This window comes from Haliotis rubra, unplaced genomic scaffold, assembly GCF_003918875.1.
Source record: "Haliotis rubra isolate DU_JTF1 unplaced genomic scaffold, ASM391887v1 Scf294, whole genome shotgun sequence".
NCBI classification, from domain to species: Eukaryota; Metazoa; Mollusca; class Gastropoda; order Lepetellida; family Haliotidae; genus Haliotis; species Haliotis rubra.
The window spans coordinates 355,001-382,481 of NW_025766962.1; the positions used below are offsets into that span (position 1 = coordinate 355,001).

The following is a 27,481-nucleotide window of genomic DNA, read 5'->3' on the forward strand; positions in this document are numbered from 1 at the left end:
TGGGCGTTATGTGACCCGTGAGGAACTCTCCAAATTAGAAGCACCAGCGACAAAGTGTATGTCTGACGCAATTCCCCATTTTTACTTCCACCAAATATTCTCGAGGTTGCAGATGAACAATTCACTGGCCTCTTGATCTGTCGTCGTTTTTGATGATGTCAATCACCTGATTGTCGGATCCTGACACAGACCGCCGTCATACAGATGTAATGCTGCTGACTGCAGCGTTATATAAACAAACAAACCCTTACTCATCCTATAGCCAGAATTGTACAATCTATTCTACTGCTAACAGGGATTCCTCAATGGTGTGTGATAGTGGCGGTGACACGGGTGAGGCAGGACAGCCACACATTTGCTCGAACACCTGGGATCGTCACTATTTGATATTGACTAATGAACAATGGTGTATTGAGACATCGAGACTCTCCTTGTGCACATGGCTAGATTCTGACACTTATATTTCAGCTGACACCCACGACCTGATGCATGCAATCTGTGAAGTACTTTCTCCCGACATGATGGGCCCAGATCACCCACTCACTCAAGGCTGCGGGACATCTTGAGTATTGATTTAACCCTTCATAAGACAGCGGGATGAAATTGAATAGATAAAATATTTATGTGCTAACAACTTGACTTTTATCAGATCCAACATGACCAAATGTTGAATACAATACCTGCCTGGGTATATTATACTGCAGTCTTGAGGCTGGAATCTCCAGTGTGCAATGTGTGAGAGTACTGAGATAACGAGGTGATTCTGTCAAGAGACAGGTACACTGTATACACACATTCATTCAATTACAATGTATGTATAAGCCTAGCATATATTTACAGGTCATATCATTCACAGCTTGACGACGAATAGAAAACTGTCACTAAATATCCCCTACATGTCAAAGTGTATTTATTGTTATATACGGTATGCCATATCCCATATTGACATTGACAAAACATCGTGTAAACTAGCTTTGTGTCTTGTTGAATAGTGTACTTTAGTATACCAACCGTTAAATGTACCCAGCAAGTGCTACCCAGCGCAATCCCATGTCGGAATTGACGTTTGGAAGATATTTGTTTACGAATATGGAAAGGGGTCTTGTCGCTTTGATATATTCAGTGTGACACAAGTCTCTTAGTCTAGAGGCCACGTCTAACCCTAGACTGACGTGGACACCAGAGTACACAACACAATATTTATTATTTGTTTTTCAATAACTAAAACCATTTGAGAGGTTAATCATTGACATTGCAAGTACACCACATAAACATTGTAATAATGATGAAAACATATTAAGTTATTCATGCAAAAATAGCCTCTCACGTTTTATCTGCAAATCCACTTCAATTAAAGTTCAATTTCAAATCCACTTCAATTATAGAGTTTTTAGTGAAAGCGATCTCAGAAATATTTCAACAGAGAGAACAGAGGTACGAAAGTGACCTTCTATTCACAGTGGAAATGTGAAGGTTTAAAGTGAAGTAAACATGTGCATGTAAACACCTTCACTTAACTGACAACATTTCTATTACCCTGCAGGTTTGAAATTGGCTGCGAATAAAATGAGCGACAAAATAATGTAACAGTAATCTCACCCCTACCCACCCTAGTAAACCAGTTTGTTTCCAAGCTTCAGATGTTTCATTTGGAATTCTCTATTAAAAAATTAAGCTTGTTTCATTAGTATATTCTCCCAACGGTCTAAAGGAAAATGTGTATGCTGTCATTGTTCATTAATGCGTTCTCATATAGTCAGGAAGGGTTGTGATAACAACAGCTCAAACATCTAGGCTCAAGTCCATATTGTGTGTACAATGACGACTTGAAGGTCCAACCCCAAATACAGATTACCTATACAACCCTCTGAGAATGTTACACCTAATGAAGGCACAATAGTTCCGTTGATTGGCGCTACTGTGGACTGCTCAGTGTCGGGAGTATCGACCCCATCCTTCACCGTGAAGACTAAATTCCACAATTACATACAAACAGTTGCAATAAAATATGGAAGACTTCCGTCTGTAATCAATACCGTGTTGGTAATTCCCCCATGGTGCGGGAGGGACTTGGGGCTCACATACAGGGGGAGCGGCCGCAGGTACTTAAAGAATATCAATAAATGCTCTGATGAGGATGTTTCTTTATTAATATATAACGACATTAGGCCGACTTACTTAGGTGGGATGTCAAGATATACACCACACGACGCTGAGACAAGTCAAGATATACACCACACGACGCTGAGACAAGTCAAAATATACACCACACGACGCTGAGACAAACGTGGAATCAAACCTGTGAAAACATACTGAGACATCAATAAGTAGGATGTGAGTGTATAGTATATGTATAGATTTGAGTAGACTGAACATGTATAAGGCCATGTCTGGTTCTTCGCTTACTCGTACATCTGTGATTTATATTTTATCATTAATTCATGGGCTGTTTACAATGTAGTTATCTGTTTCCAAATGGTGAGTGAGTTAAGATTTTAAGTCACATCGGCAGTATTGCAGCCATATCGTGACGTCCAAATGCTTGTTATGGTTGGGCTGTGATTCTGGTGCATATTTCCATGCTACACGTGTTTCTGATGATACTCGGCATTACGAGGATGACGGAGAGCTATCATTGCCATGCACAATTAAACCTTTCCCATGTGATCGTTAACCATGTAGAAATACGCGATTAGATGCACTCGCACATCGCACGTCCTCTGGAATGTCACTTTGTAACCATTGATGTCTGAGTGTGCAACGCTATCATTCTCACGGATGGAAGAGCCAATGATTCTATTTTCCACTGTTTATAGCTAACACATAGGTTGTTTCTGTTGTAAGAACGATGTTGTCAGGTGTATATTCTGACAGAAGCAGAAATTACAGAAACTAATTAATTAATTATAATTAACTTCTTAAAACAACATAGGAACATGGTTCGTGTACCAGTGATAACACAGTATATACACGTGTCAACTTCAACATGGTTCGTGTACCAGTGAAAACACAGTGTATACACGTGTCAACTTCCACATGGTTCGTGTACCAGTGATACCACAGGGTATACACGTGTCAACTTCAACATGGTATGTGTACCAGTGATAGCACAGTATATACACGTGTCAACTTCCACGTGGTCCTTGATATATCCAACATTTCCTATATACATTTATGTACCTGACGTACAACAAAATGCTATCCCAATACAACACTGACCACTGACTGCCCCGCCACAGCTACAACTAAACCATAGTCCACGATCCACCAATTCAGCAGCCCACAGTGTACCAGTGAAGCGTATAGTGTTCCAATCCCTACAGTCAACGCTAGTCCTTGCACTAACGTCAACAGTATCTGCTTTCACAACACTCAGCACATCCAACAACGGAATATAGGTCATATTAGGACACTGTGGAGAAAACATGATGCCCAACAATGAACGTTAATAAGCTAATAGATAAGCTTACCTTGGTGAGTATGCTGCGTACCACTGTGTAGGTAGGAGGTCTATGGCGAGTCCTACAACCGCATGGCACATATATTGATCGCTAACTCGCTGGAAGATTGTTTCCCTATGAAGATGGAGAAGTCTGACTCGCACGATCAGCAGTTAAACCGGCCTGTGGAGAATTGGAGCTGGAGCTTTTCATTTCATGGGCAGATGCAGCCTATTCGTCGGATCTCGTGACATAGTGGTTTATTTGCACCTAATAAGATGTGGGTTTTGTTGATGGATACGAACAGCAACCAACCGAGGCATTTATTTTATCGTTACTGAATCATGTGTACATTGGACCTCAAAGTAGTCAATTGTTGACCACATAATGCTCTGATGGGATGACTCTTTCAGAGTATTTTACGATTACACTTTTGGACCGTGCCAAAGTGAAAGTTTAATGTGTAAAGCGTCTTCGAGTTGATAGAAATGTCTTCAAGGAAAGATCGATTGAATAGATAAATACTCTGCTGAAGAGAAACGATGTGCATCCGAGCGCAGATTCTTTAGAAGCTTGCAGATGTATCGCCTTCAGCAACACAGTTACCGTTAAATTGAACTTGTGATGCCTAGGCCCTAGATCGGGTGACGGAATAAGTTTACTCGGTGAACTTAGACTGGATAGTGTTCAACCAGCTGAGTTGAGTTTTACGTCGCATCGGCATTATTTCAGTCATGTCGCGACGAGACCAAGTCTGTATTCACACACATTTTAAGTACAAGTTTCAATGAGTTTTTAAACAAACATATTTTTTCATTCCATTATTATTTACAAACAGAAAAATGATAGCATCAAATTTACAAACAAGCAATCCGTCATTCACATTACATAGTTACAATATATGAGACAGGGTACCTTCCCTCAAGTAGTCCTTGCCGAGATTCCATTTGTTCCTAGTACTGTCTAGTCTGTGAGTGTTGCAGGTTGGAACCTGTGGGTGGTAAGGATTCATCTGACATTACGAGGCGTGGTCACTGGTGGACGTCCCCGTCAGGGACGGTCTTGAACGTGGGCTCCTGATAACGTTGCATTAAACTGCATATCGTGTTTATATAGACGTCAAAAAGTAGTGCGACGTAACGTTGAGGTGTGCCAGCTTCAATCATGCCAATGGCTCTCCATCTCTCATGTTCAGTCAACTGTGGCATACTGATGTCCATAAAAATGCAAAAATAACTTGTTTTTCTGACGACAGAGTCTGTTGACAACGACAAAAGTGACAATGATGCGGTGTCATCAGTTTTGCAGAGATATTGTGATGGCTATTCTAAAAAAAATATCCTTCACGCACTGTACAACCAAGCAAAGTGTGCAGGGCGGCTGTGGATGTGTTCTGGGTATGTGTTTCAGTCTTGTTAGCACAGTTCCAAAAATGTATAATGAAGAGAAACGTCACAGTTTCTTTTGCCTTAGTATACATTGTATGTTTATCGTTTTAAATGACGCGCTCAACATATTCTGGGTCGTGATATGGATGGACCTCTGAGTCACGACCACTAGCATGGCGAAGACGGTAATTAACGGATTGATCCAAACCAGCGTGTCGCCCATCATACTGTGTTGTGCCAACGCTTGGCATCTAAGGACAATGTGTTAGGCAGTCTCTTTAAATTCATTACGCATTTACATTTTGATGGAAAATAACACATTTAAAGGCTCATTGTAAACCAAAAGTCACTGTGTTCTTTAATCTGGTTGGTTGAAAAACGTGATCAAATGGTATTCTATTCCCGGAAATTCTCTGCGTATTAAGGAGATAAATATCATGTGTTGGCGAATTTCCGGGGTGTTATTGAGTATTTGAAGTACGAAAATTCATTTGGAACCGACGGCGTCAGGCGGAGGTGTCAAATGAAATATTCCCGTGCTTCAAATACTCAATAACACCCCGGAAATTCGCCAACACATGATGTTTATCGACATTGTAAACACAAAAGTAAACTAAAATGCACACATACGTTTTTTGTCTGCACTCATTGACATCGAATAGGGGTACAGCAGTGAAATGTCATCAGCCGGCCGTTTCGGCTGTCTCCCTTGGTAGCATCTGGAACTGCTGATTTGTGACGTATGTATTAATACGCAGAGAATTTCCGGGAATCGAATACCATTTGATCACGTTTTTCAACCAATCAGATTAAAGGACACAGTGACTTTTGGTTTACAATAATACATACAAACATCGTTCACTCCATTGTATTGTTACGTCGTCAGCTGTGATAACGTCATTCAAGTCATATTGTGACGTAAAGTCCGAATGACGTCACAAATGAGCAGTTCCAGATGCTACCATGAGAGACAGCCGAAACGGCCGGTTGATGACATTTCACTGATGACATTTCAATGAGTGCAGACACAAAAACGTGTGTGGACCTTTTGGTTTACTTTTGTGTTTACAATGTCGATAAACATCATGTGTTGGCCAATTTCCGGGTGTTATTGAGTATTTGAAGCACGGGAATATTCCATTTGAAACCTCCGGCTGACGCCGTCGGTTCCAAATGAATTCCCGTACTTCAAATACTCAATAACACCCGGAAATTGGCCAACACATGATGTTTATCTACTAAATAAGTCCCGAGGAACCTCTTTCTGTTTAACATTTCCTATATATTACGACAAGAGTTAATGCAACCCTAAAATCACCATCCGTGACATGAAGTTTCACCCGAATGAACGATTTGCCACAATTGGCAACACGTTCGTTTGCGCTAAAGAAAACGCCACAATGCGTGCGATTTTCTAAATAATCGATAAGCTGGTTTTGTTTAAAACTGGCCCGGGAGTTCAGTCACCCTCCGCCAAATAGGATATTCATATATGGGGTCAGCCAGCCTTACCATCAACACATAGCAGTTAGCAGCAGTTAGAATCAGGCGCCTGAAGAAGCCAGTATGTGCAATGTACGTGTTTCTGTGTATATTTTACAAGTACAAGTACTTTCTTTACATTGCAGAAACACAGGCACAGCTGATATTCAAGTTGCTGATAATCTATTTCCCCAGTGGAATATGGAGTGAGTGAGTGAGTCGATTTTCGGTAAATGGTAGGTCGATGGATGGGGAGTGAGGGTTTTTAAACAGTGGAAGAGTAACGACGTGGCAGAGTAAATTCAATGTTACGTTCCATTTCAAATATACTGTTAAAAACAGAAACGCATAACCCAGAAATCTGTTGAGAAAATGTTGTACTTTCAAACATGAATACCTGGTCCAAAAATAGACTTTAGTACATGACGTTTTACATCAGGTTAGAAGAAGGAAATGTCTATACAACCAAGTGGATAATTTTAGATAACGGAGACGTTGAGCGCGATGGTGACGACGTAGCACGGTCGGATCTCTTGGCTCTCAGTCCAATCTCTCTCAACCTGTTCCGTACAGTTTGACCGGATATCCTCCGAAGTTCAGGCATCCTGGCTGATGTGCCTTCACCCGTGGCAGTACGATCAAGCAAAGGTAGTACCCGGATGTACCGATCTTGGACTGCAGTGTTGACTTGAGGTTTGCCTGTACGAGGACGGTCATATGTTATACCTGTTTGGTTGTAACGAGCGGCAAGCCGTGATATCGTGCTCAGACTAACATTCAGACGCCTGGCAACAGAAGATTGGGTATCTCCAGCATGCATTCTTTCAATGGCGATGTTCCGTGTCGCAGCGTCAAGGCGTGGCGTAGAAATTTGATCTTGAAACTCCTTTAAAACGAATGCCGATTTCCGAAATTAATCTGGATTTTTATAGCCAGCCAGTGCATGCACTTTGCTGCACAATTTCAACTGGAAGGTGATTTTTGTTGCGTTGCGGTGATGTTTTCTTAGTCCTCGTCAAAATCAACATTTTCTTGTGCAATAGTGTAAAATCATGTTATCAACACTTTTGTTACATATTCGGACGATTGTTTGAACACAATAGGTAACTGATAGGGGTTTTTTTTTCTTTTTTTTTTGGATGGCATAGAAAAATATTACATAGAAATCAATACAAACGCAATCATGTTTGCAACCAACACACAACAACGAACCTGTACAACTGACAATTGTATTATGATACGAACTAAGGTTAGATATTAGTACAGGTTACAGTCAGGGAATAATACTGACCGTACAGCTCCTGTGCAACATTCCAAGTCAGTTCAGTTACAGGGGCGGCATAAACTAATGTTGCAGTGGAATTAGAAATTACGTCAATGTTAATCATATTCACCTTGCAAGCAACAGTGGTCCAGCTCGTACTATATATGCCTAGGGTGAAAATGTGATGTGAGATGAGAAAGGCCTGAAATTCTACGGTCTAAATATATTCCAAAATGTTCTATACCATGTTGTTCCAGAAAATTCTTCATTACTCTTGACTCTAAATTTGAATATGGTGACTTCCCCACCACTGCTTAAATTGGATCGTAATACCTTCCTGGCAACTAATTATTGTTAAAACACAATGTTGCGAATATCTACTGAATCGTAGCAGAAACACTGTAATTTGATTAAAACACTATCAATAACACTTTTACGCAGCAATAAAGACGGGAGACCCACGTTTACCAGTGAACGTTTACCAGTGACAGTACTAGTACTACATCATATAGTTCACAGAGCGATCCGTGTGTCATCAATAAGAGTGACGTCCTTACATGAAGTACGCATCCTTAATACAATAGAAAGTCTTTCTCGAATTACAGGATTATACCTTACAAACCCCACGGGGGACAAATGGCATGTTGTGATCCGTGTGTCCATATTTGATGACTAATGGGGGTCGGATGGTCACAGTACCCACGTTACCCAACAACATGCATCATGCTCATGATATCGACCTCTCGTTTATCGGACCATTTGTTTTTTACCAGCAACCAGAATGTCCAAGAATTATCCTGGAAGGTAACACAATGTGTCCTCACTCACTTTTTTAACATATGTTATATTTGGGATTACACTTTCTTAGTAAAGTACAGATTCTAGTACTTTTGGGGTTTGAATCCCATCCGGGATTCGAACCCACACCCTCAGAGTCAGGCACCTAATCGCAAGCACACAAAGTCAGACGCCTAGACCGCTCAGCCACCGCGGCTGTGCCTGAGGGTGTGGGTTCGAATACCGGATAGGACTCAACCCAAAATAGTACTAGAATCTGTACTTTACTAAGAAAGTGTAATCCCAAATATAACATATGTTACATTTGACCACTTTCTAAAATGGCATCGTGTATCTCACTCACTTTATCTGGTAGTAGTATTCGTGGCAGCTGTACACCGCCATGTATCAATATCAATTTGGCGGAGATATGTTAGCGTGTAGTTAGTATTCCCCATTTACGTGCCCATAATAGGTAATCAACTGACAAAGTGGTATTAGGAGAGCACAGACTGCAATACATAGGTTACTGCAGCTGTAGCGAGCGTCCATTACGAGACGTGATCTTATTGATCATACAGCGACATCCACCTGAAACGGCGGGGTTCCGGATACAAATGATATAAGCAAAGGCCAACCCTCTATTGGCTGATAACAATGTTTTTTGACAGTCGATTCATCACTGGTCCTGTGGGTCCTAATTAAATCGAAGAGCGCATGCTTTTGTGGTATGGTGCATGCAAGGTTTGAAATGACGACATGAAGGAAATCCATTTCAATACAAACAGGAAACAGAGCTGCCGCCGCTAATAGACATTCCTTCTGTACTGGTTTAGGGGACATCATTCTGCATCAACATATTGGCGTTGTTTCAGGATACAATGATAGTCTGGGGAAACGTCTGCATTAGAAATGTCAGCTTAAAATAAAGTTAAGATATCATTTAAACGTAAAATAATGTTGTGTTTAATTTAATTGTTTCTCAAACGGGAGCATGAGAAATGTTTCTGGTGAAAAGTTGAATAACCTTTGCGCGTGGATTTGACGGGCATCTCCGGTGAGGTAGGAAACGCACATCCTGTTTTGAACACCTGGTGTCATCACCATTCGTGGGTTATTCATAAACACATATTCAAGATTAAGTCTGAAAGGTTCAAACTCTTTTGGCCAAGATTTCCCTCGGGTGTGGAAAGTGTTTTGTGAATATTTATCACCTATGTGGAATGCCGGGTTTCCCGCTTGACGAGCGGACGCTTTAAACACAAGGATTTTGGATTGGCTCGTCTAAAATACATGAACGTTTTAGTCTGTGTCCAAACTCAATGAATTTCTATTGTCGGCATAGCCATATATATATATATATATATATATATATATATGTGTGTGTGTGTGTGTGTGTGTGTGTATATATCTTCTGATGGTAGTGACACTACGTTGAGGACCACCATGATCTGGTTCTACAAGTCACCGTAGGGTTGAGGACCACCATGATCTGGTTCTGCTAGTCACCGTAGTGTTGAGGACCACCATGTCTGGTTCTGCAGGTCACCGTAGTGTTGAGGACCACCATGATCTGGTTCTGCAAGTCACCGTAGTGTTGAGGACCACCATGTCTGGTTCTGCAAGTCACCGTAGTGTTGAGGACCACCATGTCTGGTTCTGCAAGTCACCGTAGTGTTGAGGACCACTATGTCTGGTTCTGCAGGTCACCGTAGTGTTGAGGACCACCATGATCTGGTTCTGCAAGTCACCGTAGTGTTGAGGACCACCATGTCTGGTTCTGCAAGTCAACGTACTGTTGAGGCTGTCATGCCGCAATGCTTGGTATCCATAATTGTTTGTTACGGAAAATGAGGTTTGGGCTGAACAAAGTATTCATTTAGAGTAGACTGCCGCCATCAATTATCGCATAGTGTTGACGCCAGATAGCGGAATAGGTTAATCAAATTACTTAGCACATTTTTGATGGTGCTCAATAATGACATTATGGAAACATCCGGATATTGCTTGATGAGTAGATAATGCCATGTCATCGTTCAGTCCAGCTCAGATATCGGTTATGATCGTCGGAGAAAACAATTCTTTCATTCTTGTGTTTCAGCGATATGAGGCAGCCTTTTTCGGCCGTGTTACGTGTGAATAAATATTTCGAAACGAAGCACTCTGCTATTTGTCACCAGTTCAAAACCGTAATAATACTCTGAACGTTGACAATACTGATTTGGTTTGTGGGTTTCTGTGTGCTAACTCTACTAAAAACTGGTTTTATATTTGATCATTCTTCGCACAACAGTTTTTCTCAGTTGTCTCGTTTCTCTTCACGTTTCATAAACCAGGGCAGTAGTTCCACGAACCCGAGTCAGAAAGACTGTAGGTGTAGACTTGTGTATGTAAGTATATAGTCATGGCGTATCCAGGATCATTAAATGGAAAGATAATAACTGATTCATTTCGAGTTTTCTTTGGTCAGAGTAGATCGAGCATCTCCTGGAAGATATAAGAGGAACTCAGTTCGTGTTCCAGGTGTGACAGTGTGGGACCAAGATTGTATATTTCACGTTATCCTTAAAGCGTGGCCTTCCCACATCTCAATGACGAGATACACATGTGTACAGGCATGTGCCTGTGGCCTGGTCGGAAACCACCCAAGTGCATACTCATTCAATTCGGTATCAGAGATACTTCATGCACGGCCTGCAATCAAATCTTGGCTGAGCCAGGTCCAACACCACTTGATAGCGAGGTAACCGGACCTAGGCCGTCAGGCATTGTGACACTGTTTGACAGAGCCAACAATGGGCTCATACCATCGGGGCCTGATGGAATACTTGCTACCCAGGCATACCCGTCAAAGTCATAATCATTATTCCAGCATAATCAAACGTACATATATGTTCTACTTCTTACAGTGGCATCTCAAGCAACTTGAACATTGACACTGAATGGATTGTGCATTTAACGTCAGGGTTCTTTCAACTTAAACTCGTGTTGGGGGACGGTCAGTGATGAGACACAGATATATTTAGTCGGCCAAAGGATCATTTGCAGCAAGCTGCAGGAGTTCCCTGTTGGTGAGTGCACCAGTGGTTAACTGAAATCCACGAAAAGCAATAACCACGAAAGCAATAATCTGGACGCGTCTACAACCACACCAACAAAGATTACATGAATCTTTAACTAGATCGAAATTGGAACCACGTCCCACTTACACAATTTGAAAATGAACCAGTTCTTTGCGCAGGTGTGCTTTCTGAAGACTTGGGAATTTGGAACAGTGAATGACACATAAAACGGGAACAACGGATGCCAGAGTGAATAGATCTGTAGCTAAGAATACTGGCAAACTCCGCAAAATAAAAAGAGTTGTAAGACGTCGATTTCCTTACAGATCCCATGAGGCCTTCATCTTTTCTTGTTTTGCCCACTTCTCTCTCAGCTTGGAAACAGGACAAAACAATCTGACCGTGTTTGGCGTTCACAGGGGAACTGGTTCACAGTGGGAATATATAACAACATTAAAAACATGGGTAAAGTGGGCGTCAAAATAACCACAAATTGTTTGAACTTCATAAATATTTATATCTAGTATAGGGGTGTTATTGAATTAATGATTCATATGTGACGCTTTTGGAACTGGCGACATACTGGATACAGTCATTAATCAGTTCTTGAGCAAATCTGTCGACATCAAAATAAGCTGTTGTAAACTCACAAGGACCATCCTCCTCATGGGAAATAAGGAAGCATATGTCACTGTATGTATGTGCAGCAGCAGATTAAATCGCAATCTAAATTACAACAAGAGTTTGCCATTATACTTTATACTTTAGACCCTAGTGTAAAATCAATGAGCATGTTCTTGTTATCACTTCATCTCCAAAATAGAGTTAATATCAAGTTAGCCATTTTCAGATTGTATATTGTCTTTTCAGTCGTTAATCCTAGAAAAGCACCAACACATGTTATGTTTTCATCGTAATATCATCACAAATATATCTCATTACTGCCTCTAACCGCCACAAAAATCTCGATGCGATGTGAACATTGAACTTACTCATTGACACTCCTGTATTGTCTGAGTGGCGAATTATAAACGTTCGGGTAAAATCTAAGCAATACATTACACAGGTCCCTAGAGCGATTTCATGTTACAAGCAAGATCTATTCTGTTCCAAGTTACTTTAAAAAAAAGTCATTAAGCGCTGTTTCAACTCTGCCATACATCACGCCGGCAGATTACTCCCAACATTACAATATATCACACGACTGATTAACATAAAGGGAAAACTAATCTGTTACTGTATTCAATCGATTGGTATTTCCAGCATGTAATGTGATAATGAGGATTATTTACATGACAAATGAAGTCCATTTGTGAAGGTTGATTTCATAAAAAAAGCTTTTTGACAGCATCAGATTGATCCTAAACACGCTCATATATCAAAACCATGTAGATTAGATTTGCTTCAGTTTTATTAAAATAATGAATACTAAGCGTAAGACATGTTTTCTGTTTCCCTCATTCGTTATCAATCTTTATCTGAAACGTCAATGACCATCGTAAAGATATCAATCGGCTGTTTTGTCCTTGCACCCAGCAATTTCCCTGCTGTTTGACGGCGACATGCTACTAGTCGAGTCTGGATCAGATAAACCAATGATTGATATAACCAGTATTGGTGCAGACAGACAGTCAGGTTTATTCGGTAATTTAGGCCCAAGGCCCATAATACATATATTTGGCAAAAGTAAATACATACTGAGTAAAGCTAAGTAAAGTTTAGTATTGATTTATTTTACATTTATTCGTAAAATATCGGTATCGGTATAGGAAGACATGCAATCAACAAATTCACTGTCTGACCACCATGTCAATTAGGGCGCCTCGTATGACCAGCATGGGCTACTGGTAATTTGACCCGAATCCCCATAGGGTTGGTCAGTAGTATGTGTTCAACATATAGGTTATGATGAATTAGACTGGCAAACAAGCCACAAACTATGTTAATGCTTATCCAGTACAAAGACATGAAAATATATATCATTATATACCAAACATAAGACAATTGTAGACTGAGACATCTGCTAATTCAAAACTACGGACTTAGCAATAATGAAATAAATGTAGATGATTAAGGTATGAATAATTTAGTGTGGTTTTACGCCACTTTCAGCACTATTCCAGCAGGTGGGGGCACCTGAGATGGGCACAATGCATGTGGGGAATCGAACACAGGTCTCTGGCGTGATGCGCGAATGCTTTAACCACTGGGCTACCCTACCGCCACTTAAAGTGTAAAACATCTTCTGGTTAATCAAATCACCATGATCCTATGATGAAGTTGTGTACGAATTGAATTATTTCTACGTTTCTTTCAATTTTTCAAAATTACCATATAAAGCTCTTTTTTAAAATTGTATTCATGTGTATAATAACACATATTATTTCTATAATGGGGTATTATGGACACAGAAAATAATTTAATTTAGGGAATTTTCACAATCAGCGCCAGACACGCATCAGAGGTCATTACAAATGGACACGTCGATTTTACGTCAATGTTAATCACTATCACCTAATCTGAGATGGGATTGTATTACTTGACATCCATTTTCAAAATTGATATCAAATTACAAATTTGTGACCCAATTCAGGGGTGATCTTGACTTGAGCTGCTGAAGGGCTGTATTCATTTAATAGCTTCTGGTAAAGAGTTTGAAAGTTCTACACACTTACTTGGTAGGAATGATTTTGCATAATGTCCTAGCTGTATGAGGTTTAAAATCTGACGAATGTCTTCATTTATAGGGTTATCCACCTAAATATAACCAGGAATAATATTACACAATTACGTAGGAGTATTATCGTTGACAATGCTAGGAATTCAAACTTCTGTACATTGATTCAATTCAGTCAGATTCTGAGTGTATTCAGATGTAACTTGTAAACCTTGATGTAACTTGTAAACCTTGATGCACCACATTATGTTCTTAAAGCATCAAGTTGCAGTCTTTCTGGACCTGCTTTCTGGATTATACTACACTAATAAATAACCTGTAGTGTAAAACATTTTTACATAATTTGGAGGGTTTCCCTTGATAGTTTCATTGTGGCGAGTTGTATTTCGTTCCAAACAGACATATTGACGTCGTGAAATAGGAACCCGTGGCTAACAATGAATACTAATGAGTAGGTAATCTACTCCCGATGAATACTTCATCTGAGTCCAATCATCACCATGACCTAATCTCAGTCCATTTGTTTCCAGGAATTCATCTAGGCCTAGCAATGACCGTGACTACACAGCAGTCTAATGGTTGACTTGACTATGTCCAGGACTTCAAATCAAATCTTTATTTCTGATACTATGAGGCCACGGGCCTATGAGTACAAAAACACCTCATCGGTGCAGACTTGAAATAAAATGTTAACAATGAAAGCATGTATAATATATACAATCTTAATATGACAAAATTGATTTCCTTTTTTCGAATGCATAAAACAGATATTTAGCAGTATTCAAGGAAATGTCTTCATTTTTGGATGATAACAACGAATTGAATTTTAGTATATTGGGGAAAACATAGAATTGCGACAAAAGATATTTACGTCTTAATTCAATGTAGGCTGGACAGATAAGTAAGAAGTGATATTCATTTTCAATTACGTTTAAGTTACACATTTTGCATGTTCTTTGTTCCCGGGGAATGTTATAGTAACGTCCTCTTTCAATTTCTAAACTATGGGAACTTAACCTAAATCGTGATAAACAAGATCTATATTTGGATACAGTAATATGAGTTAAGTATGTTTCACAAGAAATCGTTAATTTAAAATTACAATACGTAAACATTTTGGGGCTCTCAGATAAATCACTATGGCAAACTTGCTGAAAATTATCTGTCCAGGACTTATGGTGGCCATGACTACATGACAGTAAAACGGTTGTCATGACTACATGTCAGTCCAGTGATGACCTTGGCTACGTCAGTTTAGTTGTTGCCATGACAACATCTCAGTCTGATCATGGCCTCGACTACATCATCGCATAAATGACCAGGATAACATATCTTTGTTGGCGCAACAATATTATAACAGTAACTGTAAGCTCACTTTCTATGGTTATGTACAACACCCGTCATTTATTAATACATATTTTTATTCCTAATATATGATATTAATGATACGGAAACACACGAGTATAATAATCTCTTTATCATAAAATGTCATTCTTAAAATTACTCTTAGAAAAAGAAGCAAATCGTCAAAAATATCACGATATTAGGTAGAATATGCCTTTTACGCCTAAGGTTATGATTTATAATACAGTTTTACACAGAAGTACTTCGTAACTGAACCAGTATGGGCATTCTTCAATCTGTATAAATGCTAACGATTTCAAAGATCACACGTATACATTTTCTCATCGCTGGATGTAAAATGAATTCCAGTATGCAAATGAGTTTCACGTTGACACCACAAAGTCTTACTTTATTGTCTATTTATTTCAGATTCGTCTTCTTATTGTTCATTGATCCCGGAGCCACAGATGTAAGTATTGTTGCTTGTTTACCGATTTGTGCTTCTTTTGGAAATTAAAATACGTTTAAACCACTCTACCAATCTGGGCAGACATTCCGATTCATATGCATTAAGAAACAGATCAGCAAGAGGATGAACAGAAACTGTGTCTTTGTTGATGACTACCTGCCTAAACCTCAAATTTCACACACAAGTCTACATGTCTTTATCCAAATTTGTTAACACTATTACTTCATGCCTATCATATTACTCTCAGGTTACAGAAACAGTAAAAACATCGAGAGCCAAACCGCACCCCTTCACAGGCGAGTGTAAATGTGCAAGGCAATTCGTCAACTCCATTTCGTCGCAAATTGTGGGCACAAGGGCCGTCTCTATACTTAGGGTTGGTTTGAATAAATCATTTGCTGATTTAATTATTCAACACAACGAAGACCTTCTTGCACCGCTGTGCAAACATTCAACTCATTTATCGTTATTACATCGTGACAATTCGACCATTACAAGAAGTGCTTAGCCTTCCATTACATCTGCAAAGGCGCATACCAACACTATACTGTCCTACTACCAGTAGATGTGTAAGTGGGTATGTTTGATTACATCTGTTCGAGCCTGTCGTGCAGACAAAATAGAGAAGCGATCTGTGATAGTGAGTAATGATCGGTTAAACGAGCACTCGCCATCTGAAAGATTCATGATGGCGCCATAATTGAAGATAACTGGCTAGAGGAGACACGTGAAGCAGACCTGCACCCTCATGGTACACAGTAACCGATTGTCTTGGAAGAATTGATACAGTGTTGAAGGACGGGGGTGTTTCACATGACCTGTCACTGAATGGGTCACTACCATGATTATATCACAAAAATGTTGACCAGAACAAGACGTGTATCATCAGGATATATTGGCTTTAAGATACGCTGAGGTTCAAAAGCTGATGGTGAAATAAATCATGAGGTGCATCAAACGAAACGTGATTTTGTGGCATAATTTAGGATGCTTCAGCTGCTCCTGTATTCGAGGTGTATCTGGTTGGATGGTTTGTTCTTTAAAGCAATTTTCCAGCTGTATGGCATCGGTCTGTAACGGTCTGTATCGAGTCTGAAACAGACAATCCAGTGATCAACAGCAAGAGCATTGATTATGCAATTGGGATATTACTGTGACATATGTCAACCAAATCAGCGAGCCTGACCACGTATGCACCCGATCCCGTTAGTCTCCTCTTACGACAAACATGGGTTCCTGAAGAATAATTCTGACCCAGATCTTCACGGGTTGAGGCGTATGTGACATTCACGAAAATCAATGATGCGCTGTCATCGTAGTGAGGACTTATATTATACATTTAAGTTGAAGACTTAATCGTACGTTTCTCGACGTTTTCTGTTTTTGAGCGTGTGGGGTTGGGGGTCCGGGTGGTTGTGTGTGTGAAGTGTGTAGAGATGGGAACATATGAGAAGATGTCTTTGTGGATGTGCATTTGTTTGGGTGGGATGTGTGAGTGGGCGGATGTCTGTCCATGGGTCTGTGTATCTGGCAGTGTGTATTTGTCTAATTAGCGAATGTGTCAAACCTAAAGCTGATTGTAGGTGTACATAGAGAGATGGTAACGGATGCATAATTTAAGGGAAGGGCGACGTTATAATTAGCAGAATACATTGGCGGTGCATTGCAAGCGTGAACACCAATAAGAATGACAAGGGGAGTGTGAAGTCAAAAACCTTAATTGTGAGCCGAGTTGATAAAACTGAATCATACATACCCCACGATTGTTAAATTTTATTTGTTGATAGGTCTTCAAAGACCAACATGTTATTGGCGTCAGTATGTTGTCTAGGTGGTACTGACCGATGAACCTTTCATGTCCAATATACAGTGACAGTAATCCCGAATATATTTTTACACATTCTCAAATCTGTCAAGTTGCCTTACGTTGACACATCTACGCTCATTTACAAGTCGAGAATGAATCTTGACTTCTGAAAACATTACACGAGATCCTCGAGTTTCTCTAAACATCATTGGCGTCTAATAAGGATTTGTCGATTTTTTTCACGGTTGTACAACACGTCGCCGTCAACGATTTCTTGTCTGTTCATTAACTTTTGCTTTCGCTTGGCACACCCCGGTTTCTGATTAATCAATCTGTGACATTTTTGGGACCTTCAAAAAGTTTCGTCATGTGTCGGCTGATCATGAACGTTTTGTGTATGCAGAAAATTGTTCCAAAGACTTCAAATCACAGACTTGGTTAGACACATTGACAAACCCATGCCAGGTACCTCTAACTGAGTTCTACCGTGTCTGAACCATGACAATAGCCCGTTAACGTTCACCACGTTGTAGAAGACGCATTCCCAAACTGATCACGAATACTGTATTACATTTAGAAGAGTGCTTACTTGGTACTATGAATAAAGAAAATTCACAATGATAATCTCTCAGAGTGACTTCACGACCTTTCTCGGAAGTGTCAAAATCAAGAACGACACCTCACGTGTATGGGGAAATTGCATGGTCACATACAATCGTTGTAAATGGGTTTTTTTTCTTCCGAACCCGTGTATTCCTGGCAGTCAAGTTTATAACTGTTCTTACGTCTGACATCCTATCCTGACCTATTTTATGTTCTGCTAAAGTAAGAGAGAACATATGGAGTGACCAACTGTAGCATGGAAAATACACAATAGAGAGTCCGGTCAGTTTCACGTGTCTTTGAGTACACGTAGATAGGGAGTTAACGACACCGTATAGAACCATACACTAAGCCATAAATTCCCATGTTTAATTTGTCTGTCACTAAATTCACACACCACACAAAATGACTGTATTACCCAAATTTACTAACGTTAGGAAATATACGTTTCATCCGGCGGCCATATGAACAAACGTTTGAAATCTACGTACCATCTGGCTGTCAGATTACACACGTTTAAAGGGGTGTTAAAATAAACGAACACTCAAATCTGTATTTACATGTATTTCACAGGTGTGTAAATCTGGCCATTGTTTTCATGTGTTTTCTAGCATGTGTAACATGTGTAAATGCTGTGATTGTAGGACATGCATTTTAATACCTTTGAAATCTCGTATGACCAGGGTTAGGTTTGTCATATATTTAGTACACGCGTGAATGGTTGGTAATGGGTAAATATAGCGTTACAAGATTAACACTTCTTTAACATGTATTTCAATGGTTCTGTAATGTAACTGTCACATCGGGTTCGTTAGCGCGTCGGACCACGCCATACTGCACGGAGATCATTAGAAACACATGGCGAAGTGATACCCATGACTGAGCACCAGTATTAACGTGCCTGCCTTTCTTGACACACACATGATGTTTGTTTAAAAGGTTCAAATATTGGATCTATGGGCCAGAGCGATATGTGTGTTAGGGAGCGTGTGTACGTGTGTGCATGTGTGTGAGAGGGAGAGAGTGTGGGATATGGTAGGCCTAGGGTGGGGTGGTGGCGGTGGGTTACTGATAAGCCTTTCTGATCAGTAGGTAATACCGTTTATACTTTTTGTAATGGAAATTACATTATAGTTTAAATAACTGACCTTAGGTACACTTCTTATATATGACATACAAGGAGAGTCTGCTTATTGCAACAAAACACAGACAGATGTGTTCACACAGACATGAACCGGTAGGTCCCTAATTTTAGTGCACACTTGTATGAGTTATCATACTCATGATCATAGCTATCTATACTTTCAAAACAAGATGATTACAATGTATTAATGATTCCCGATGTAAATTATTGTAATAGTTGCAAATGTGTTAATAAGCACATACTTGGTATTAGAGCTGTGTTTCGTAGCCTAATTAGGGAGACGATATATCCTGATACCAGTTTTATGAGGCGAGACGATATATCATGAGTGAGTGAGTTAAAGTTTATAGTCGGTGACTTAAAATAGTTATAAATTCATTAAAACCTATGTTACATCACACACACACACACACACACACACACACACACACACACACACACTCACACAAAAGCTGTTGATCTAATAAAATGAAATGAAGTTTCCTTTGGGAAGTTGTGTTTCTACACCAATTCTTTCACAAACAATTCAATGTAATTTATATCAGAATTCAGAATCACTGAAAAAAACTCTTAAGTCTGCTGTCTAAATTGTATCTTATCTTTGTTCTCTTTCTTAACAAAGCTAAGAAATCATTTATAGTTGTGAATAAATGGTGTTATTTGTCAAACAACTAAAACATATTTCAATTACTTGAAGACAAGTATTTTACAGTTCACAGAGTTTGAAACATGTTCATACTCTTTCACTTCCACACCAACTCCTTCGTTCATGTAACAGATACAAACAAATTCCTATAAGGCTCAATTTTTTTAAATTTCAGAAGGATTTCAAAGAGACACCCTTCCTATTCCTAATGCAATACTCCTTACAACTGTAAGTAGTACTTAAGTAGTATCGGGATATATCGACTCTTGTGGTGATACATCGATGTATCACGGACCCTCGCGATATAAATATCCTGATGTATTGCCAAAATGTGTTTTGTATTGATGCATTCGTATCGCATAGTTGACTATGCAAACATCGATACTATCGATGAATCGTTACACCACTACTTGGGATGGCCTCTTTTTGATTCGGAATACAAATATTGTCCCATACGGACGTTTTCTCAAATTTCAGTTACCCGACGGAATATACTGTACACCTATTTTGATTCCATCTCTGGGGTAGATTATAGAAACTCTAGTGACTGCAACTAGTTCATAAAGTTAGATAACTAAGCAGTTTCTGTAATTATTGAAAGCTTACTACCTGACATCATTTATGTTGCTCATGCGTTTTTAATTTTTGCTTTTTGCTGTCTGATTTGTTATACATTATATAATAATGTTAATCATTTTGGCATCACAATATCATGGAATATAATGTGAACTTATTAATCTATCAAAGTACCGAAACGTATTATCTGTATGCTTTACTGTTATGGGGTGAAACTGTTAAATGTACCTCCGTACAAAATTTCCAGAAACTAATAGAAACTGAAAATTGCTAAATAAATGGAAAACTAAACTGGGTAAAGATTGCAAACAGTTATTATTTATGTACATGTTTTAATTATCAGTGTGCAGATCATGTCACAAACATAAAAACTGAAGGATGGATGTGGAAAGAGTTGGGGAAAACACGTGCAAAGTCTCTGCGTCAACTGAGATTATCCTTCAAAAACACCATATGTACATTTAACAATCACTTATCATTAAGTGCAACCAAAGCATTACAAAAACGCTATATTTCCTGACAGCATAGCATCACCTTTGACCGGAGTTCCAAATGTTTCATACCGAAAGCCTGTCTGTTAGCTCAAAGGAAATAACCCTTGTGTTTTACAATGATCTTAATCATAGTCACAATGAAGTATAGGTTGCCATAAGTTTTCCAATATGATTAAGTCAGTGAAATGCTAATATTTACCAAACAAAATTCTAAAGGAGCCTTTCTTCAAGCAGTGACTTAAAGCCATACACAGCTGGACTTGCTTAGATTATTGACTTCATATAAGGCATCATAGATATTTCACAAACATGGTGCAGGACCCTTAGCCTCATATATAATTTGATATGACAATGTTTGTTATCGTATACGTTTGTGTTAATGAAACAAATATGGACAACTTTAAGTCCATGTATGGCGTTATTACAGCAAAGGAAGGAGAAATAACATGGTTCAGGCACTGTGAGACTATTAAGAAAGGTCACATGCAGTGCAATAATATTCCAATTATGTACTGCCAACAACTATTTTACAGTACTGATGCGCGAGCTGAAGAGACTTAAGAAATTACGAGTTGGTTCGTGTAGCGTATTTATCCACGCTCCAAGAGAGATTTTGTTCAGACAGCTAGGGACACTTGTAAGGACAAAGGGGCAGCTCATCGCCCTTTTGTTCACCACTCACAAGATTTGCCAACACCGCAGACAAAGCGTAACTGATACTGGTAGCAAGAGCGAGTGCATCTTAATAAGCCATGTTAGCTTGCGTAATAATGATTTCTTAGTCAGGCTTTTTTTGATGATAAAAATAATGATGTCACGTGAACGTTAATTTCAAACGTACTAAAATGTGTGAAAATGAAATTACATGAACCAAGTAATTCACATGATGGAAACAAATGATCATCTTGCTTGAGCACAGGTAACATGAAGGTGTATGAACCGTTCATATACATACCCCTGAAATCCGGTATGATACATAAATATCTAAGGTGTGTAAACATTTGCAAATTTGAAAATTTGCGTGTTTCCCCACCTACGTAAATTTACATGTTTCCAACCCGAGTAAACTTAGAACGAAATCGGAAATTTCAGCACCCATTGAAATTCAAAGGAATGCATCGGAAATACTGTATGATCATGTATTTACTGGGGTATCTGTTTTGCAATTCATGTTTGGAAATACTTGACAATCCGGTCATGGCATCCTTGTGCATACGAAAATGTACGATGAGCATATGTTTCAAAGGTATAGATTCATATGAAATATATGCCCGAAGTTAGGAAATATCTGAAAACATACGTAAATCCGGTCATGACATGTATTTCCTACTGTATTTACGTTTATTTCAATGGTTTTCTATCCGGCTTTTGGTCCTGTGACAACGATAAGGTAACTGGGCTGATATTGATAATGGGACATTCGTGTCTATCAATTTTATCCTGATCGGCCCATAAAATGAAGCCAAGATAGACATCGTTTTTTTGTACAAATTCGGATTGACAGAGAATATTGTTAAAATGTTATCTTAATTCTGCTCCTGTTCATTCTGACAGCTATATACCGTTGACGTATCAGCTCTTGATTTTCACCTTGCTAAGTACTGACCTCAAAGGAAAGTAATGCTACTTTACTGTCACTGTTTGATCTTTTATCATTTATCTCTGTCCACTAAAACCGAACAAAGCCAGACGTTAACATACACTTCTCGATGTACTCAGATACTCCGGCTACAGTACGAGGTTTGAAACCCAGTATCAATATCAGTCCTACTCATTTAACTTGGTGAAATATACTGATGTTCATCAGCTGATTTGGAATTCCCTGAAACAGACGCAGTATAATTATTTCTTCCTTTGCATAAGATATATATCAAAACTGAATGGGTGAGTGAACATTGGGATACTGGTCAATTTGGAAATCAACAAGTAATGTCATGCCAAGATTCAAACCGAATTTTCCTATGTTTGTTTACATGAACACTTGAATTGCCTTTGCGTGTGTTAGAGTCATTAAGATCCCAATGGACACGGCTTGTTGTTGCCTCTCTTATTTATGCATATGAGTACTAGTTTCACCTCGGGTGGGCACATTCAAAACAAGATAATTTGGCCAAGATGTTTAGCTTCGGGAATATCGATGATCTCATATCGTTCTGTTCCGAATACATTACTGTATCCCTCCCACTGGTTTACCCACATAACCAGTGCATCCATCTGTTGTGCTCCACATTAACATCACCATTCTTCGTGGCATAAACGATACACAAGAATCTTTGACAAGAGGTAAGATTTCACCATTCCAACAGCCAACTCTCCCCAAATGTACACCAATAACCCCGCAGATCAAGCAATTGGTGTCTATATTTCACAACTTTTGAGCTACAGTGGAGCATGCGCGATCCACGCGAACTCAAACGTTGTTGTTTTTACCAGGTTTACAACATTCGCGAAAGGAAGAACATTTCCAATTTGGACGAATCAACGACTATAGTGTGTCCGATGCGATCATATTTACTGATCCGGTGTTTGTTCAGATGACTATTTATAAGTGATTCACAGTGATCTATCTATCTATCATCTATCTATCTATCTATCTGTCCATCTGCCTTCGGCAAATACTTCTTTTATTTTTAAAAAAATGTTTTTATCTTTAAACTAAATTTAGCTTTAGTTTACATTCACATCACATGCTACCCAAATAATATTTCATTTAGGCATATACCTAAATTCCTTCTGATAATAGAATATGAAGATTTGCTTCGCCTCAACGGTGGAATAGGCGAACAATTTCAAACTGACTACGCCACATTCCTAGATCCGAAGAGGCAATACGTAAGTTCGTATTTTTGAGAACAAATACCAGAATGTGTTTTATACACCTTCACGTACCCTGTCCACACACAATGACGTATAAATAAATAGTTTAGATTAGTTAGACGATCGAAGCTGCATGTGTGTCCACATCTGATGCATTGTTACAAAACAACATGGCATGTTTGAGTAAAGGACCACGCACACTCCTGTTAGGGCTGAAGGTGGGGTGACTTCACACTGATTCATTCAAACGTGGGAGAAAGATGTAGACACTGGCATGCCACAGGAACATGGTGTAGGACGTTGTTATGTGTGACTGGCATTCAGCATAGAGAACCTCCTTCTTACGGTAAGAAGTAATTATGGTTGATGGTCTGGCGTTGGAACATCTGGTTCTCCAAATACCAATTTGACAGTGATTGGATAACCTGTGTCTTGTAAACACAACCTATTTAATTACAGTTTGTTCATGTAAGTGGCACAATGCAATGACTACTGTCAACCGTTTATAACAGTAACCAGTTTGCAGGAACACCGAGAGGCAACTAATTAGAACTATTGTTTACCTCAGATTGGACGAGTTCGTGCAGCTGTTTCTATCTACACGCGTCAAATGTTTAACTTCATAGACAATCAACACTGCTGCACAAGACAAGGCCCTGGAAAATAGCAGTTAAGGGAATGTTTGTGAGAAACAATTACGTATGATGTGATTTATATTTTTATGAGTACACGTGATCTAGATACAGAATTGAATATACACAATGCCGTACACAAAGTGTGTGTTTGTTTGCGTGTTTGTGTGTGCGGTTATCTCACGCACTCAAATATATACGGCTCTCTTTCCTCAGAGTATGGTATATCCGGCTCTGTTACCTCACACAGTCAGGTATATAAAGTTCTGTCAACTCACACAGTCAGGTATGTAATGCTCTGTCAACTCGACAGTCAGGAATATAATGTTCTGTCAACTCCCACGGTCAGGTATATAAAGTTCTGTCAACTCAGACAGGCAGAAATATAAAGTTCTGTCAACTCACACAGTCAGGTATATAATGTTCTGTCAACTCACACAGTCAGGAATATAATGTTCTGTCAACTCACACAGTCAGGTATATAATGTTCTGTCAACTCACACAGTCAGGTATATAATGTTCTGTCAACTCACACAGTCAGGAATATAATGTTCTGTCAACTCACAGTCATGTTCTGTCAACTCACACAGTCAGGTATATAATGTTCTGTCAACTCACACAGTCAGGAATATAAAGTTCTGTCAACTCACACAGTCAGGTATATAATGTTCTGTCAACTCGCACAGGGATCAGGTGTATGTGGCCATGTTGTCATTGTTCCAGGTGATCAAATCTGAAAACATGCCAGTGTTTATTGTTGTTGAACGTTGTAGCTTGCTGCCTGGTCGCTGCATGTCACATCGTCACAAAATAGTATCCAAACATAAATGTATTTTTACTGCGGAAAGAGGACCTTGAAGTATGTCCAATATAATTCACTAGATCTTCAGCATCAGTGCAACAATTTCTTCTTTAAATCTTAAGGATCAATCATACTTAAGGAATTTTCAGAAGCTGTTCTTATAGCCCCTTTACTCTTCACAGCAACTAGAAGTCCCTCCTGCGGACACTGATTGATTTACAAAAGAGAATAAAATCATGTTATTTTTATTTAAAGTTTATAGTCTTGATCTGATCGACATTTCACGACGTGTATTATGAGCTATGGGAATTCATTAGATTGTTTCTGTAGTTCTATTACATAAATGGGTTTTGCATGACACATGATGCAGGACTGGTATTAATCAACATCAAACATATTTCTTTTGTTTTCTTTGGATGGCATTTAGAAGTGATCCACATGAAGGTTGAACTATATGGATGTCAACTTCTGTGATATCAGGAACGTGCCGTTTCGGAGTATATTCTTACTCCTTCGTCAGGTGAAAAAGATGGAGTAACAAATATACTCCGTAAAGCTTTGTTCCTCATATGACCGAAATTGTAATCCATAAAATCCCCCTTTGTTTCATTATTTCTTGAGAAAACACTCAGTTATCTGTATTTTAAAGTCCGCCAGTGTATGGCAACATTACACCGTCCGACATAATCAACAGGGACATTTTGGGACTGGCAGTGAATTATCCCCAGTGAATAGCGTTATTTGACGCCGGGAACTGTATAAACCTTGAATTGAACTAATTTCGGTTTAATTTCAAATGACACCTATATTTCGTTTTCACCTTTCTGTTCCTCATTCTCTTTCAACCAACTTCATTTAAATAATTGCAACAGGAAAAGTTTCGTTCGAACAATAGATAAGCACAAATTGTAAAGTAAATACATTCGACAATATTGTTCATATATCCTGCCATATATAAAGTGCTTGGATAGACGAAAGTTGAACACGTCCACACCTTACGACTGTTCGTATTCGTGTCCTGCACGGAGAGCGGGGGTCGCTGGTTTGAGCCCCTGATCACGTCACATCTAAAGACGCTAAATGTGGTCTAAAGTTACCCCGGTACTAGTCGTTGAGATCAAACGAGAATTGGTAAGTCAGTAGTCAGTATGTGTCTGAATGGTGTATCCATGTTAAACTAAGTGTGGCATCACAGCGGGTTGTCACTTTAAGAAACACAAGCAACAACAGACATGTATGTACCTCGAGGTATATACACCTGGATACAGCATCGCACCACCTATGATGATTATCACCCAAATAGCCATGTGCATTTGAAGAGGAGGGTCAGGGTTACACCAGATATTGACATCGTGCTCGGGTACTGATACTTATTTGATTTCTTGAGGACTGTTATCAGCACAACAAAATGAGTAACGTGTTTTGCCATGTTTGCTTCTGTCAAACAGTTTTTCGTTCTTTTTGCGTTTAGATTTAACTATTTTCCTCGGAGTTTTTCACGACAGAAAGTCAAATTTAGGATAGGATAAGTACGTTTGCTAAGGTAAATGGTAACCTTCCGATGTGACGTGGGATGCTGCACCCTATTTCCATGTAAAGTTACATAAACCACAATTCATCCTGCAGTTTCAGTATTCCTGGCTCAACACTGAAGCACAACCAGAAATGGAAAGTTGTGAATTTTGTGGGAATCAAACACCAGCTGTGACGAGCGAACGCTTGACCCACTAGGCTATCCCGTTTTCCAAATACCACACTGAGTTTTACAGTACGATAATGAAGATCCACAAATTAAGACCGACTATATACATCAAGCATGTACTGAGTCAAAAAAGAAACTTCACATTCTTTATTCAGGGCACTATAAAAGAACAAGAGATGGTAAGATGGTTAAATTGTTATTATTTCATTGCTGAGATCTGTGTGATGTACTCGATACACTGACAGAGCCATAATCAGTTCCATTAGGCTACATCGCCGTTCCAAATCATGGGTATACAGAATGTCAAGTCACAAGAATAAAAATGCGAAATTTCTCAGTTCAATATCGTGTATGG

The 27,481-nt window shown here is 39.2% G+C and overlaps 1 protein-coding gene across 2 annotated transcripts in view; it reads right to left on the bottom strand.

Moving 5' to 3' along the window:
* The window catches only part of LOC124282170 (glycine receptor subunit alpha-2-like), a 72,805-nt gene extending 69,094 nt beyond the window's left edge, over window positions 1–3,711 (bottom strand). The window contains exon 1 of one of the 2 annotated variants that reach the window (XM_046718133.1): window positions 3,471–3,711. In XM_046718133.1, coding sequence (XP_046574089.1) covers window positions 3,471–3,541 — 71 coding nt within the window. In that variant the 5' untranslated portion in view covers window positions 3,542–3,711. The remainder of the gene's footprint in view (window positions 1–3,470) is intronic. The other variant, XM_046718134.1, reaches the window with a different exon arrangement.
* Window positions 3,712–27,481: the final 23,770 nt, after the last annotated feature.